At 36.4% G+C, this 15,813-nt stretch overlaps 1 protein-coding gene across 1 annotated transcript in view; it reads left to right on the forward strand.

The window, feature by feature from the left end:
* CDH12 (cadherin 12) overlaps positions 1-15,813 on the forward strand; it is a 119,958-nt gene that overhangs the window by 36,933 nt on the left and 67,212 nt on the right. The window contains exon 3 of the mRNA XM_005904450.2: positions 6,517-6,704. Coding sequence (XP_005904512.2) covers positions 6,517-6,704 — 188 coding nt within the window. The remainder of the gene's footprint in view (positions 1-6,516; positions 6,705-15,813) is intronic.

A 15,813-nucleotide genomic window follows, 5' to 3' on the forward strand; every position in this document is an offset into this window, starting at 1 on the left:
TGCCTTCTAAATCCATCCACATTGCAACAAATGGCAAGATTTCATTCTTTTTTATGACTGATTTTGTACTATAGCTTGAAATTAGGGAGCACGCTACTTCTAGCTTTACTCTTTTTTCTCAAGATTTCTTTGGCTATTAATGGTTTTTGGGGTTTCATACAAATTTTAAGATTTTTTTTTCCAGTTCTGTGAAACATATTATTTGTATTTTTTTAGGATTGCATTAAATCTTTAGATTGTAGTTTTATCAATGTCTTTTATTTTTCAGAGTAGAGGTTTTCACCTCCTTGGTTATATTTATTTATAGGTATTTTATTCTTTATGGAACTGAACAGGGAATTGTTTCCTTAATTTTTCTTCCATATTTCATTACTAGTGTATTGAAATGCAACATATTTCTGCAAATTAATTTGGGATCCTACATCTTCACTGAATTCATTTGTTAGTTCTAATAGTTAAACATAGCATTCATATTGATAAATATGTAAGTATATATTAGTATTGACACTGTGAATAATTTCTTGTCACCTGTTTTATATCTTACTCTGTGTTGGACAGGTAGAGCCATTAAGATGTTTCATATGCGTCAAATGTAGGATGCCCAGAAAATGATGGCAGTGTAATTACATAGTACATCAAAAGCCATCCAAGTTGGCACAGTTGAAGATTTACTTCAGCTTTGAATTAATCTGAATGACCCTAGCTTTATTGCTGTTGAGTTTCTAGAAGCGATAAAATGTCAAGTCATTGAAAATAAAACGACAGAGTGTAAGCAATCTGACAAGACTAAGGCACGGTTTTTTTTGACTTGTTCCGTATTCTGCAGGCTTTATTACCAACTGTGATGTTCTACTGAGAAATGCTTGTCTTAAATGCATCTTCCACCTTACTAATATGTATACCTCTTATGTAAACAACAGAAAATTCAGTGCTCTGTATGTGTTTGTTTTATGTACACTAAAACCTCAGTGTACAAAAATTATATAAATGGGAAACCACTGTTTTACTTCTATTATATATTAATTTGGGTAGGGCATGTTAATGGAATGTTATTGAGTAGATCTTTTGTGGACAGGGATAGTATTTCATTTTAATCACAGATTTTCCAATGCCATTAGATAATTATGAGTTTTGCAGGCTTACTGTATGCTGACAGTTTTTTTTTTTTTTTAAAGCTGCTACTTAACATATATTGATAGCATAATACAAATAATAGCTATCTTCACATTTATTGTTATTAGCTTCATAAAATGTTCTTTTATAAAACATAGAACTCGTATCTCAGCATATTGTCTTGAAAAGGAGAACTTTTTCATCTATGCTCTGTATTATCTGATGTCCTTTAGATAACCTTCCTGAGTTTCAACTTTTTTTCTAACATTGAATGGTCTCAATTCTGGCTAAATATTTTGCCTTCACGAATCATAATCCCTAAGTGATGATTCCAGACTAGATTATTTTCCTTGATTTTTTTATTCTATTATTTTTATTTTTAAATATTCAAATGAGAAGCAAACCTAAACGCCTAACATGTAACTTATTTGCTTCCCTTAAATAGATAGGATAGAGTAAGAAATATTCCAAGATTATAAGTTAGACACATATTTTCCTAAAGATTTCATTCAATACTCCCTTTGCTCCAATGATGCATCACTATCACTGCCATGTACAGCTGTTCATGTTTTTAATTTGAAATCCACTACACTTGGCAACTCACTCCAGTATTCTTGCCTGGAGAATCCCATGGATGGAGGAGTTTGGTGGGCTACAGTCCACGGGTCGCAAAGAGTTGGACACGACTGAGTGACTTCACTTTCACTTACACTTGACTACCACCTGCCAATGCAGGAGACACAGGAGACGCGGGTTCCATCTTTGGGTCAGGAAAATCCCCCAGAAAAGGAAATGGCAACCCACTCCAGTATTCTTGCCTGGGAAATCCCCCGGACAGAGGAGCCTGGTGGGCTACAGTCCCTGGGGTTGCAAACAGAGAGACAAGAAGGATTGACTGAGCACACAAAGTCTTGTTTCTTAACTAAACACCCTGTTAAAGCAGCATTTATTTTTCAACCTATACCTCCAACACTCTCTTTGGAAAACCTCAAGAACTTTCTAACACTTATTGATGTACCATGAGAGTAGACCATGACAGATAACACCATAGATTCAAGGTTTTTGGTATTTCTTCTATTCAATATCACAAGCGCACAGTGAGATGCAAAGAATGCAGACACGTTTCTGATAAACCATAGGCATTAAGAAAAAAAGAATAAAAGGAATAATATCTCACATGTACTTTGCCTTTTCATTTTTATTTGGAGTTTGTGGCTGAGAAGTTTAGTACAACTTTAATAACTGTGTCACATGCTTTCTTGCTGCGTTAAACAGGAATTCAGGCATCTGTATGCTTGCTTACATCTCAGGAGAGCTTCAATAGGGTCAGAGTTTAATATGGTTATTGTGAGACACTTATGCTCCAAAGAAACTAGGTTGAAAAAACTGCATCATGTTCTGATTATATAATCATGGCTATTTGAACTCATACAAATTTCCCTTGATATCTGTCTTTACCTTTTCTGTAGGTGAACATTATATAAAATGTTACCTATGATTTTATTCTTTTTCTTTGTTCTCGTTACCTCAAATTCAAACACTACTTTAAGACCACAAACATTGAGCAACTCTAAAGGCTAGCCTCTCTATTAAGAGTTTAAGGAATGAAACCTAATGAATCATAATTATAGTCTGTGAAAAATTGCTGGTTTGATAGACAAATATGAGTTTTTCAACCCAAATTATATTATAATGTCTACCTCAGTTCAGTTCAGTTCAGTCACTCAGTCGTGTCCAACTCTTTGCGACGCCATGAATCGCAGCAAGCCAGGCCTCCCTGTCCATCACCAACTCCCGGAGTTCACTGAGACTCACATCCATTGAGTTAGTGATGCCATCCAGCCATCTCATCCTCTGTCGTCCCCTTCTGCTCCTGCCCCCAATCCCTCCCAGCATCAGAGCCTTTTCCAATGAGTCAACTCTTCACATGAGGTGGCCAAAGTACTGGAATTTCAGCTTTAGCATCATTCCTTCCAAAGAAATCCCAGGGCAGATCTCCTTCAGAAGGAACTGGTTGGATCTCCTTGCAGTCCAAGGGACTCTCAAGAGTCTTCTCCAACACCACAGTTCAAAAGCATCAATTCTTTGGTGCTCAGCTTTCTTCACAGTCCAACTCTCACATCCATACATGACCACAGGAAAAACCATAGCCTTGATTAGACGGACCTTTGTTGGCAAAGTAATGTCTCTGCTTTTGAATATGCTATCTAGGTTGGTCATAATGCTCCATTATTGCCACTTGAAGTGTTCTTATTTGGTCTATGTCTATTTATTTATTTATATAACCTTTTGTCTTTTAGAGAGGTTTCTCATATCTCTTTTGAAGGCCGCTCTATTGTTAGTGCGTGCATGCTCATGTGTGTGCTAAGTGGTTTCACTCATGTCTGATTCTTTGAGACCCCATGGACTGTAGCCCCCAGCCTCCTCTGTCCATGGGATTCTCCAGGCAAGAACACTGGAGTGGGTTGCCATTTCCTTCTCCAGGGGATCTTCCCAGCCCAGGGATTGAACCCACGTCTCTTATGTCTCCTTCTTTGTCAGGCAGGTTCTTTATCACTAGCACCACCTGGAAAGCCTGTGTGCTCAGTCGTGTTCAATTCTTTGTGACCCCATGGCCTATAGCCCACCAAGCTTCTCTGTCTAGAAGATTTCTCAGGCAAGAATGCTTTTTCATTTTCTCCTCCAGGGGATCTTCCCGACCCAAGGATAGAACCCATGTCTCCTGTGCCTCCTGCATTGGCAGGCAGATTCTTTACAACTAAGCCACTTTTGACGCTTTTGAATTGTGGTGCTGGAGAAGACTCTTGAAAGTCCCCTGAGCTGCAAGGAGATCAAACCAGTCAATCTTAAAGGAAATCAACCCTGAATGTTCATTGGAAGGACTTCAGCTGATACTCCAATACTTTGGCCCCCTGATACAAAGAGATGACTCACTGGAGAAGGCCCTCATGCTGGGAAAGATTGAAGGCCAAAGGAGAGGGGGCTGGCAGAGGATGAGATGGTTGGATAAAGTCACTGACTCAATGGACATAAATTTGAGCAAACTCAGTGTGATAGTGAAGGACAAGGAAGCCTGGTATGCTGCAGTCCATGCAGTCACAAAGAATCAGCTACAACTTAGCAACTAAATAATTACAACAACATACAGTCAGTTAACTATTAAATTAACTGATTAAACAAGAATTTTATACCACTGTATATTTTCTATTACATGCAAATGAAAGATTTAGGTGAATATTTAACTCTCTTGAGACTAAATATATGTCCCATTGAGGCAATGTCCATTAAATGGATATAAATAAGGCTAATATCGGAGAAGGCAATGGCACCCCACTCCAGTACTCTTGCCTGGAAAATCCCATGGATGGAGGAGCCTGGTAGACTGCAGTCCATGAAGTCTCTAAGAGTCGGACACGACTGAGCAACTTCATTTTCACTTTTCACTTTCATGCATTGGAGAAGGAAATGGCAAACCACTCCAGTGTTCTTGCCTGGAGAATCCCAGGGACGGGGGAGCCTGGTAGGAGGCCGTCTATGGGGTCGCACAGAGTTGGACATGACTGAAGTGACTTAGCAGCAAGGCTAATATAAATAAGGGCAAATGGTATAAATCTTTTTGGGGGAGTGGTAGAAAGGGAGATGGCAAAATTTAAGAGCTACTAGGGCTAATTCATTTATAAAATTTTGAAGCTGATTGTGAAAGAACAATAAAACCCATACAAACAGTTGGGAGTAAAGAATAAATTATTTGGCAGAATCTCCCTAATGTATTTATTATTTTTTCTTATATCTCTTAAAGGAAATTATTGTAATAATGTAATATAGCATGTTGAATGAACCTCACTATCCAAAAACATATTTACTTCCTAATTTAATTGCTATAAATATAACTAGAAGTGCAAATCAAATTAATTTTCCTGGTTGCTTTACTTATAGGAAATTACAATCCAAAATCAACTAATAGAAGTTTTAATCAAAGTCATTATATATTGAAACTTTGTATTTTTGTGTTTAGTTTTGATTTTCCTCCTGCTTTCTTTCTTTCCTTATTTTGACTTAAACAGACTACTGTTTAATCAATTCATATTTTTATTGGTGAGATATCAATAAAATCCCAGGGATGGGGGAGCCTGGTGGGCTGCCGTCTATGGGGTCGCACAGAGTCGGATACGACTGAAGCGACAGCATAGCAAGCATAGCATCAATACAATAGCCTACATCTTTTTCTTCATCTCATGCCTTATAAAATTTTTAAAATTCTTGTAAACAACGTATGTTTTAATTTTGTGGGATATTATAATTTTTTGATTCTGTTGTAATTTTTGTAGAGCTTTTTCTTTAGGCTTGACTCAGTATCAAATTTATAGTAATGTTGGTGCTCCCCCTGGTGGCACAAAGCAAGCATTTTACTTTTTTCTTTAAAGATAAAATATTGAGAGAGAGAAAATTATGTCCTGATTTTAAAAGTGTGTAAAAATACCTAGAAGGAAATGCAGGAAAAATTGATTAAGTAAAAGTTTAATATTAGACTATAGCACAATATACTTAAATCCATTATAGATTAAATATATGTACATATATTTAATACATATATACTCATATACTTATTTCAAGGTCATTTTTAGTTTAGTGAGTATACTCATTGAGTAAATATTTCATTTTATTATATTTATATTATATATTTTATAAATATAGGATACATAAATATTAGGATAATATAAATATTAAGATAAATATTTTATTTTTAATAAACATCAGGATACAAAACCTTGTTTTTCTAAGTATCTAAATATTTTTCTTCTATTTTCTGTGTGCTCATCTATCTATTCATCTATCATCTCTCTATACATCTTTTTAATCTATGTCTTATATCCTGGATTCTTTTACATTGGGCTTCCCTGGTGGCTCAGAGGTTAAAGCGTCTGCCTGGAATGCAAGAGACCTGGGTTTGATCCCTGTGTCAGGAAGATCCCCTGGAGAAGGAAATGGCAACCCACTCCAGTCCTCTTGCCTGGAGAATCCCATGGAGGCATGTTTCTAATCTATGTCTTATGTCCTGGATTCTTTCACATTAGTACCAATTTATTTCATGGATATCTTCACCTTCACATTTGATACTAGGTGCAAGTATTAGATGGTGTTAGTATGTAAAATACTTGTTCATAGTAATTTCAACACTTTCTGTTTTTAATGATTGAAATTCTACAACAAAATCCTTTGAAATGAAAAGTGAAAATACTACACCTAATTATAACCTTTAACTGGAGAACAAACTGCCTTTTGGTTTTGCACTATTATGTCTTACAGTTGGTTTATTTTCTGTAGACTGTATTTTCAAGCCAAGTAATCTTATATATTTGACTAACTTCACTGTAAACAAAAAATATAAATATATCTCATCAGGCATTTTCCATCTGAAAGTTCCCGAATCTTCTCCTGTTGGCTCAGCTATTGGAAGAATAAGAGCAGTGGATCCTGATTTTGGACAAAATGCAGAAATTGAATACAATATTGTTCCAGGAGATGGGGGAAATTTGTTTGACATCGTCACAGATGAGGACACGCAAGAAGGAGTTATCAAATTGAAAAAGGTATGTGGACATATTTTTGAATAGTAGATTACCCAATAAAAATTAAACAACACAAAGGAAATGAGAGACATCTTTATTTCCTTTCAATTAGGAATATTTTAAATTAAAAAAATATCTGGGTAACTAGGAAAGATTCATTCCCAACTTTTATTTTGTGATTCAGCAGATATATATTTTATGTTGGACTTCCCAAGTGGTGCTAGGGGTAAAGAATGTGCCTGCCAATGCACCAGATATAAGAGATGCTGGTTCGATCCCTGGAAGATCCCCTGGAGGAGGGCATGGAAACCCACTCCAGTATTCTTGCCTGGAGAACATGATGGACAGAGGAGGGCAACAATAGGGTCGCAAAGAGTCAGACACTACTGAAGGAACTTAGCACTCACACACACATGTATATTTTATGTTGAAACAACTAGGCCTATTAATTCGCTTAAGTCATTAAAAAATTCTTACCAGAGTTTAATTTTGTTTTAATTTGTTATTGTTATCAGCTTAGATGAAAAGGTTAATTTAAAAATAAGATAATAGAAGTAAACACTAAGTATACCAGGTTTGGCCCCGCCCTATTTACTACTTTTAAGAGAATATCAATATCTAACATACACTTGTTCATAAGCCTAGACCTCAGGGTGGATGAATTCTGACATGGGCAAGCTCTGCTACAGGTGAATGGAAGAAATGAGAAAGGATAAAGCTGGGCTTGAGGGTGCTATGATGTGGTAAGTAAACAGAAAAATTAACCAGGAGGGAGAAGACAAGAAGGTATAATATGATGGGAAGCCCTCTAGTTAACTTGATTTGTATAGAAGAAGAGTAAAATTCAAAATATTAGAAATATGTCATTATCTCAGGATATGTAGTTTGTCTTTTGTCAGGGAGGGGCATTAAGAAATATGTAAATGTGAGAAAGAGAAAAAATGTTTTGACTCCCTTTATCCATTTCACTGGGGTCTTCCCAGGTGGCTCAGTGGTGAAGAATCTGCCTACCAATGCAAGAAATGTAGGAGATATGGGTTCAATCCCTGGGTTGGGAAGATCCCCTGGAAGAAGAAATGGCAACCCCCTCCAGTAATCTTGTCTGGGAAATACCATGAACAGAGGTGCCTGGTAGCCTACTGTCCATGGGATTGCAAAGAGTCGGATACGACTGGGCACACGAGCCACACCCCACACCACCCATTTCACCCACTACCCAACCTCTACTTCTGGCAACACCAATCAGTTCTCTGTATCAGCTTGTTTGTTTGTTTTCGATTTCATAGATAAATGAAATTATATGATATTTGTCTTTCTTTGACTTATTTCACTTAAATTAACATAATGCCCTCAAAGTTCTTCCATGTTGTCATAAAGAGTAACATTTTATTCTGTATCTCTGTAACTGCAGATTTCATATCCAATAATTCAATCAACTGCCAAAGTATTTGGGGGACAAGTTCCATATAAAATTCTGAAAGACAAAACTTGAAGTTGCTGCATACAGGCAACTATTTACATAGCATTTACTTATATTAGATATTATAAGTGATATAAAAATATTTACAGTGTACAGAAAATATGCAAAGGTTATATGCAAATACTATCATTTTATACAAGGGATCTGAGCATCCTTGGATTTTGGTATCTCCAAGGGGTCTTGGAGTCAATGCCCTGTGGATACCAAGGGAAGGCTGTATATACCATGTTTTCTTTATCCGTTCACTTCTCAGTGGGCATTTGAGATGCTTCCATATTTTTGTTATTGTCAATAATGATGTCTGTTTTTGTTTAGTCACTAAATCATGTCTGACTCTTTTGTAACCCCATGGACTGCAACTCTCCAGGCTCCTCTGTCCAAGGGATTTCCCAGGCAAGATTGCTGAAGTGGGGTGTCTATTTTCTTCTCCATGGGATCTTCCCAACCCAGGAATTGAACCCACTCCTTCTGCACTGGCAGGCAGGTTCTTTACCATTGAGCCACTGGGGAAGGCCTAAGCAAGCTCCAGGAGATAGTGGAGGACAGAGGAGCCTGCTGCTGCTGCTGCTAAGTCTCTTCAGTCCTGTCCGACTCTGTGCAACCCCATAGACGGCAGTCCACCAGTCCGTGGGGTCGTAAAGTGTTGGGCGTGACTTAGCAACTAAATAACAATAACAAAATAATGCTGCAGTGAAAATTGGTTTGCATATGTCTTTTTAAGTTAGTGCCCGACTCTTTGTGACCCCATGGATCATAGTCCACCAGGCTCCTCCATCCATGGAATTTTCCAGGCAAGAGTACTGGAGTGGCTTGCCATTTCCTTCTCCAGGGGATCTTCCCAATCCAGGGATTGAACCCAGGTCTCCCACATTGCAGGCAGACGCTTTACCATCTGAGCACCAGGGAAGCCCACTTTGTGAGCAACCTACATACTGGTTTCCATAATGGCTACACCAATTTGTATGTGCACCAATAGTGTACAAAGACTCTTTTTTCCTCATATTCTCTCCAACACTATTTTTTTTGTCTTTTTGATAATAACCAATCTAGTATATATGAGGTGGTATCTCATTATGCTGTTAACATTTCCCTGGTGATTAGTGATGTTAAGCATCTTTTCTAGTTTGGCCTATAGTTCTTTAAATAGATTTTTTTTAGGGAAAGCTTTATTAAAAGACTATTTATGGATATATACATAGAGTTCTCAGAAAATTGTATCTTCAACTTATTCAGTCCCAGGAAAAGTAGATGTACAATAATAAATATGTATGTAAATATCAACAGCAGTGTTTAGGTTCCATAATGACCTTAAAATTACTTTTGGAAACTTTTCTCTCAATAGCTCAGTATAGAATTGCAATGAAAATTTTTGATATGAAATCAAATTCATATAGAAATTATATTCTTAAGTATATTACATGCATATGAAAAGTCTAAAAATACATATTCTCCATTTGAATATATCTGTTTTTAAATATCATCTGGTTTTTGTTTTTGGAGTGGTTTTCTTTTTTATCTCACTAAAGAATAAATTAAAATGCTTAAAATTCTCTAAAACACACATTCTTGTTATAATTGCATTTCCAAAATCTTTATCCAGTTTCCTTTTACTATTTTTCCCTCTCTCCTCTTTCTCCATGCATGGAAGGTATAAGTGGATTAAAAATGATGGTCAAGTTTACATGAGCTTCTCAGAATGAAAAAGGCATTTTTATTTTTTAAACCTCAACTTAGGTTCAGTTTATGAGCACTGTGACAATGCCATTTCACTGTGTCATTCTGAATTCAGAATAACATTATGCAACTTTATATCTCTCTCCAAGGCACAAGACACTGCTTTTTTTTTTTTAAAGAAACTATTCTTATTTTATACTTATGTCCTATTGCACTAAGGAAAGTATGAATAAATAAAACGTGCCCTATATATGGCTAAGTATTATAACAATAGAAACAATAACAAAGTCAGGATAATATAACTTAAATTTTTTTGGGGTCACATCTAATAATTAGGCCATGGGTTGCATTTAAAATGAGAGAAAAAGTCATTTTAAATTCAGCCACTTCATTCTTAGAAGAAAAGCTAAATTAAATATATGTTTTTAGTCCACAGTTTTTATATCTTACTGGATAAGTGAGAATGTGCATGCTAAGTTGCTTCAGTTGTGTATGACTCTGTGTGACCCTATGAACCATAGCATGCCTGTCCAAGGGATTCTCCAGGCAAAAATTCTGGAGAGGGCTGCCATGCCGTCCTCTAGGGGATCTTTCCTATCCAGGGATAGAACTCAAGTCTCTTATGCCTCCTGTACTGGCAGCTGGGTTCTTTACCACTAGCACCACCTGAGAAGCCTGTAAGTGAGAATAAATATATATTTACTGGATATAAATATAAATGTAAAGTTAACATGAGTTATAAATATTCAAGAACTGAAACTACATATTTATGTACATGCACACTGTGGTTTTCTTGTTACTGTTTAAGAGATTTAAGCAGTTAAATACTGAGATGAATACTTATATTGTGCAAAAGAGCAATTTTAATAATTTGACTAATTTCTAAAACAGCTCTGTACTATTTTTACATAAGTAATGATAGCATCTATTTAAAATAAAGAATGGTAAAATAATTTCCTATTTATTTTAAAATAAGTAAAACTTCTTTGGAACTAAAAAATAAATCCTTACTATTTTGCAATTACATAATAATAATATTTCATTTCAAATAACCATAAATGTGATCACAGTAAATCCACAGGAGAATTATTTAGTTTTTCCTTAAAAACGTAAGAGATAAAGTATTTTATTCTTTCTCGGGGTTTTAAATAAATAGGCTAAACTCTCTACTGATTCCACTGGACATTTTACTTATGCCCTGTTGTCACTAAACTCCTTTTTGCTGGCTTCAGTGGCAAGGGAGTGAATTGACATCAAATGATTTGGTAGCACAGCACCACCACGTGGTTGATTTTGGAAAAACTCTTAGAAAAACAGAAAAAAAGAACAATTAGGAATACTTGATTGGGCTTCCTGGGTGGCACAGCGGTAAAGAATCCGCCTACAAAGCAGAAGACACAGGAAAACCGGGTTTTATCCCTGGGTAGAAAGAAATGGCAACCCACTCCAGTATTCTTGCTTGGAAAATTCCATGGACAGAGGAGTCTGGCGGGCTACATACAGTTCATGGGGTCACAGACAGTCCAACACGACTGGGCGGGCACTCAACTGTTGTACATAGCCAAGCATACACCTCGATTTATTGTTTTTTGCCAAACATGAAAATTTCAGAGAAAAATACAAGGTGTTCTTTGTTTCTGTAAATATATTATTTTTGTATTTGCCATTTCCTGTTTTTTTTTTTATTTTTTGACAGTTATTCTAATTTTTAATTTTATTTTATTTTTAAACTTTACATAATTGTATTAGTTTTGTCAAAAATCAAAATGAATCCGCCACAGGTACACATGCTCCCCATCCTGAACCCTCCTCCTTCCTCCCTCCCCATACCCTCCCCCTGGGTCCTCCCAGTGCACCAGCCCCAAGCATCCAGTGTCGTGCATCGAACCTGGACTGGCATCTCGTTTCATACATGATATTTTACATGTTTCAATGCCATTCTCCCAAATCTTCCCACCCTCTCCCTCTCCCGCAGAGTCTATAAGACTGTTCTATACATCAGTGTCTCTTTTGCTGTCTCGTACACAGGGTTATTGTTACCATCTTTCTAAATTCCATATATATGCGTTAGTATATTGGTGTTTTTCCTTCTGGCTTACTTCACTATGTATAATAGGCTCCAGTTTCATCCACCTCATTAGAACTGATTCAAATGTATTCTTTTTAATGGCTGAGTAATACTCCATTGTGTATATGTACCACAGCTTTCTTATCCATTCATCTGCTGATGGACATCTAGGTTGCTTCCATGCCCTGGCTATTATAAACAGTGCTGCGATGAACATTGGGGTACACGTGTATCTTTCCCTTCTGGTTTCCTCAGTGTGTATGCCCAGCAGTGGGATTGCTGGATCATAAGGCAGTTCTATTTCCAGTTTTTTAAGGAATCTACACACTGTTCTCCATAGTGGCTGTACTAGTTTGCATTCCCACCAACAGTGTAAGAGGGTTCCCTTTTCTCCACACCCTCTCCAGCATTTATTACTTGTAGACTTTTGGATCGCAGCCATTCTGACTGGTGTGAAATGGTACCTCATAGTGGTTTTGATTTGCATTTCTCTGATAATGAGTGATGTTGAGCATCTTTTCATGTGTTTGTTAGCCATCCATATGTCTTCTTTGGAGATATGTCTATTCAGTTCTTTGGCCCATTTTTTGATTGGGTCATTTATTTTTCTGGAGTTGAGCTGTAGGAGTTGCTTGTATATTTTTGAGATTAGTTGTTTGTCAGTTGCTTCATTTGCTATTATTTTCTCCCATTCTGAAGGCTGTCTTTTCACCTTGCTAATAGTTTCCTTTGATGTGCAGAAGCTTTTAAGGTTAATTAGGTCCCATTTGTTTATTTTTGCTTTTATTTCCAATATTCTGGGAGGTGGATCATAGAGGATCCTGCTATGATGTATGTCAGAGAGTGTTTTGCCTATGTTCTCCTCTAGGAGTTTTATAGTTTCTGGTCTTATGTTTAGATCTTTAATCCATTTTGAGTTTGTTTTTGTGTATGGTGTTAGAAAGTATTCTAGTTTCATTCTTTTACAAGCGGTTGACCAGATTTCCCAGCACCACTTGTTAAAGAGATTGTCTTTAATCCATTGTATATTCTTGCCTCCTTTGTCAAAGATAAGGTGTCCATATGTGCGTGGATTTATCTCTGGGCTTTCTATTTTGTCCCATTGATCTATATTTCTGTCTTTGTGCCAGTACCATACTGTCTTGATAACTGTGGCTTTGTAGTAGAGCCTGAAGTCCGGTAGGTTGATTCCTCCAGTTCCATTCTTCTTTCTCAAGATCGCTTTGGCTATTCGAGGTTTTTTGTATTTCCATACAAATTGTGAAATTATTTGTTCTAGCTCTGTGAAGAATACTGTTGGTAGCTTGATAGGGATTGCATTGAATCTATAAAGTGCTTTGGGTAGTATACTCATTTTCACTATATTGATTCTTCCAATCCATGAACATGGTATATTTCTCCATCTATTAGTGTCCTCTTTGATTTCTTTCACCAGTGTTTATAGTTTTCTATATATAGGTCTTTAGTTTCTTTAGGTAGATATATTCCTAAGTATTTTATTCTTTCTGTTGCAATGGTGAATGGAATTGTTTCCTTAATTTCTCTTTCTGTTTTCTCATTATTAGTGTATAGGAATGCAAGGGATTTCTGTGTGTTGATTTTATATCCTGCAACTTTACTATAGTCATTGATTAGTTCTAGTAATTTTCTGGTGGAGTCTTTAGGGTTTTCTGTTTTTAAGAATCTCACCTAACTTTCCTGATAGCTCAGTTGGTAAAGAATCTGCCTGCAATGCAGGAGACCCCAGTTCGATTCCTGTGTTGGGAATATCCCCTGGAGAAGGGATAGGCTACCCACTCCAGTATTCTGGCCTGGAGAATTCCATGGGCAGTATAGACCATGGGGTCACAAAGAGTCCGAAGCAAATCAGCGACTTTTACTTTCACTTTCTTTCACCTAACTTGCCCAGTCTCAACTCTTAACCCTCCCCCAAGTTAACATAACCATTGAAGACTGTTTTCTGCCTTGTAAACATTTCTAACGTCTGTGTGTGATAGTCTTCTCATGCTCAAAGTGTCTAAAGCTGAATTCCTTTACTTCTCCCAACAGTAGCGTGCCTGCTCCCATTTTCTCTTTCCTGGATAACACCCTACTTCCTCTCCAGTTCCTTAAAGCAGAAATCTAGGCTTATTTTTATGCCACTTCTATTACACTGAATTCCCCTTACCGAATAGCATGGGACTCCCACCCACTGATCCCCTCCCAAACCTGAATTAAAATTTCCTCCTCATGGGTTGACTTACAACCATCCTTGCTTCTTTCTTCTATTACAAAGGCTATTCTCTGAGCCATAAACCTAATGTTCATCCATTTCCTTTGTGAGTGAATTTCACTCTTGCCCTTCGTGTGTTTCTGGGTTCCATCACGATAAAGAACAGATAGCATGTTTTCTATTACCATCCCCTGCATACACACACACATATATGCACACATTCACTCACTACATGCCAACCACACCAAACTCATTGCAATTTCTACTGAAGCTGCTGTGCTATTTTTCCATCTACATAGAAGGTAGCACCCTTCCTGAGCATTTCTGTTCATTTTTTCCTGTTTTTTAACATGGATCTCACCCATGTCTCTCACCAAAGACTTCCTTGTGTCCCCCAGGCAATACTGATCCCATCTTACTCTCTTCCCCAAAAGTTACCATTTCTGGCCAAGCACATATGAGACTTTATGATGGCTCAAATTTTAAACGCATCTGATCTTTCTACTATAGTTTAATCCCCTAAAGACACTTTGCCATTACTATATCTGTGTCACCATGATAAAGGAAATGCTTGAAATATGTAGGGTTTTTAAATTTCTGTTTAAAAAAATGTCTCATGTTGGTTTATTGCTTTAATTTCAGATGCAATATTGTTCTTAATCCTCACATACCATGCAGAGTTCAACATATTTTTAAGATATTTAGAAATATATTGTTTCACTGATTATGCAAATGGGAAATATGAAACTCATTGGAGAAAAGTAACTTCAAGACTACACAAGTTGCAGTCAATTTATAGTATATGTTTTAAAGCACATAGTTTTAACTATTGTGAAGAACAATATAAGTTGGAAGTAGAATGTGACAGTGGTCATACAAGAAGTGAAAAATATAATTGTCCCTCCAGATGGTCATGATTTATACTGCATATGCCTATAAAATGCATATTTTGCTTAGACATTTATAACAGTTGATGAAATCTTCTCTTTCTTAGGGAAAATATCACCATAAGCCCTCAGATAAAACACTAGATGTTCTTCTAATTCTCTTTTGTATTATATTTTTTCTTAGTGAATTTGTTCCAAAAATTATTGTCACTGAAATATAGGCTTAGATATGATGCTATGACTCTTAATACATTATCAAAAATTTGCAGTCCTGCACAAAATCCTTGATAACTTGCCCATAGAAAAATGAAATTCATTTCTAATGACTAGTACTGTAACAATGTTTATAGAGATACATTGTATTAAGTGTATATTCCTTCAGTTTAATATTTTTTTGACAGACACTTTTTGTCCTGTAATTTTACTGTTCTTTCAGAGTTTTTTTTTTTTTTTAATTTTAGAACTGAAATATTGTTTAAATTTATTAAAGTGAAAATCTGTTTTAAAAATGGCCAGATTTCATTGTTTTTCCCTCTTACTAAAGGAGCATTCTCATCTGAAAATGTGACCACTTTTAAAAGTCAAACAAAATAACGTTTGGCTATTTTTTTGTGTGAAACACTGCGTTGAATTTCTTCCTCAGTGTAGATGATACCAGGCCCTCCCATAGCTCTCTCTCATGTATACACACACACATACTCTTCCTCATATAATCCCCGATACACTATACACATGTCTTTCAAATTTTGGATTTTTCCGTAGCACTTATGGTCACTTTGGATGCTACAGTTTGCTTATTTATCTTACTG

This window comes from Bos mutus, chromosome 20, assembly GCF_027580195.1.
Source record: "Bos mutus isolate GX-2022 chromosome 20, NWIPB_WYAK_1.1, whole genome shotgun sequence".
Taxonomy (NCBI): domain Eukaryota; kingdom Metazoa; phylum Chordata; class Mammalia; order Artiodactyla; family Bovidae; genus Bos; species Bos mutus.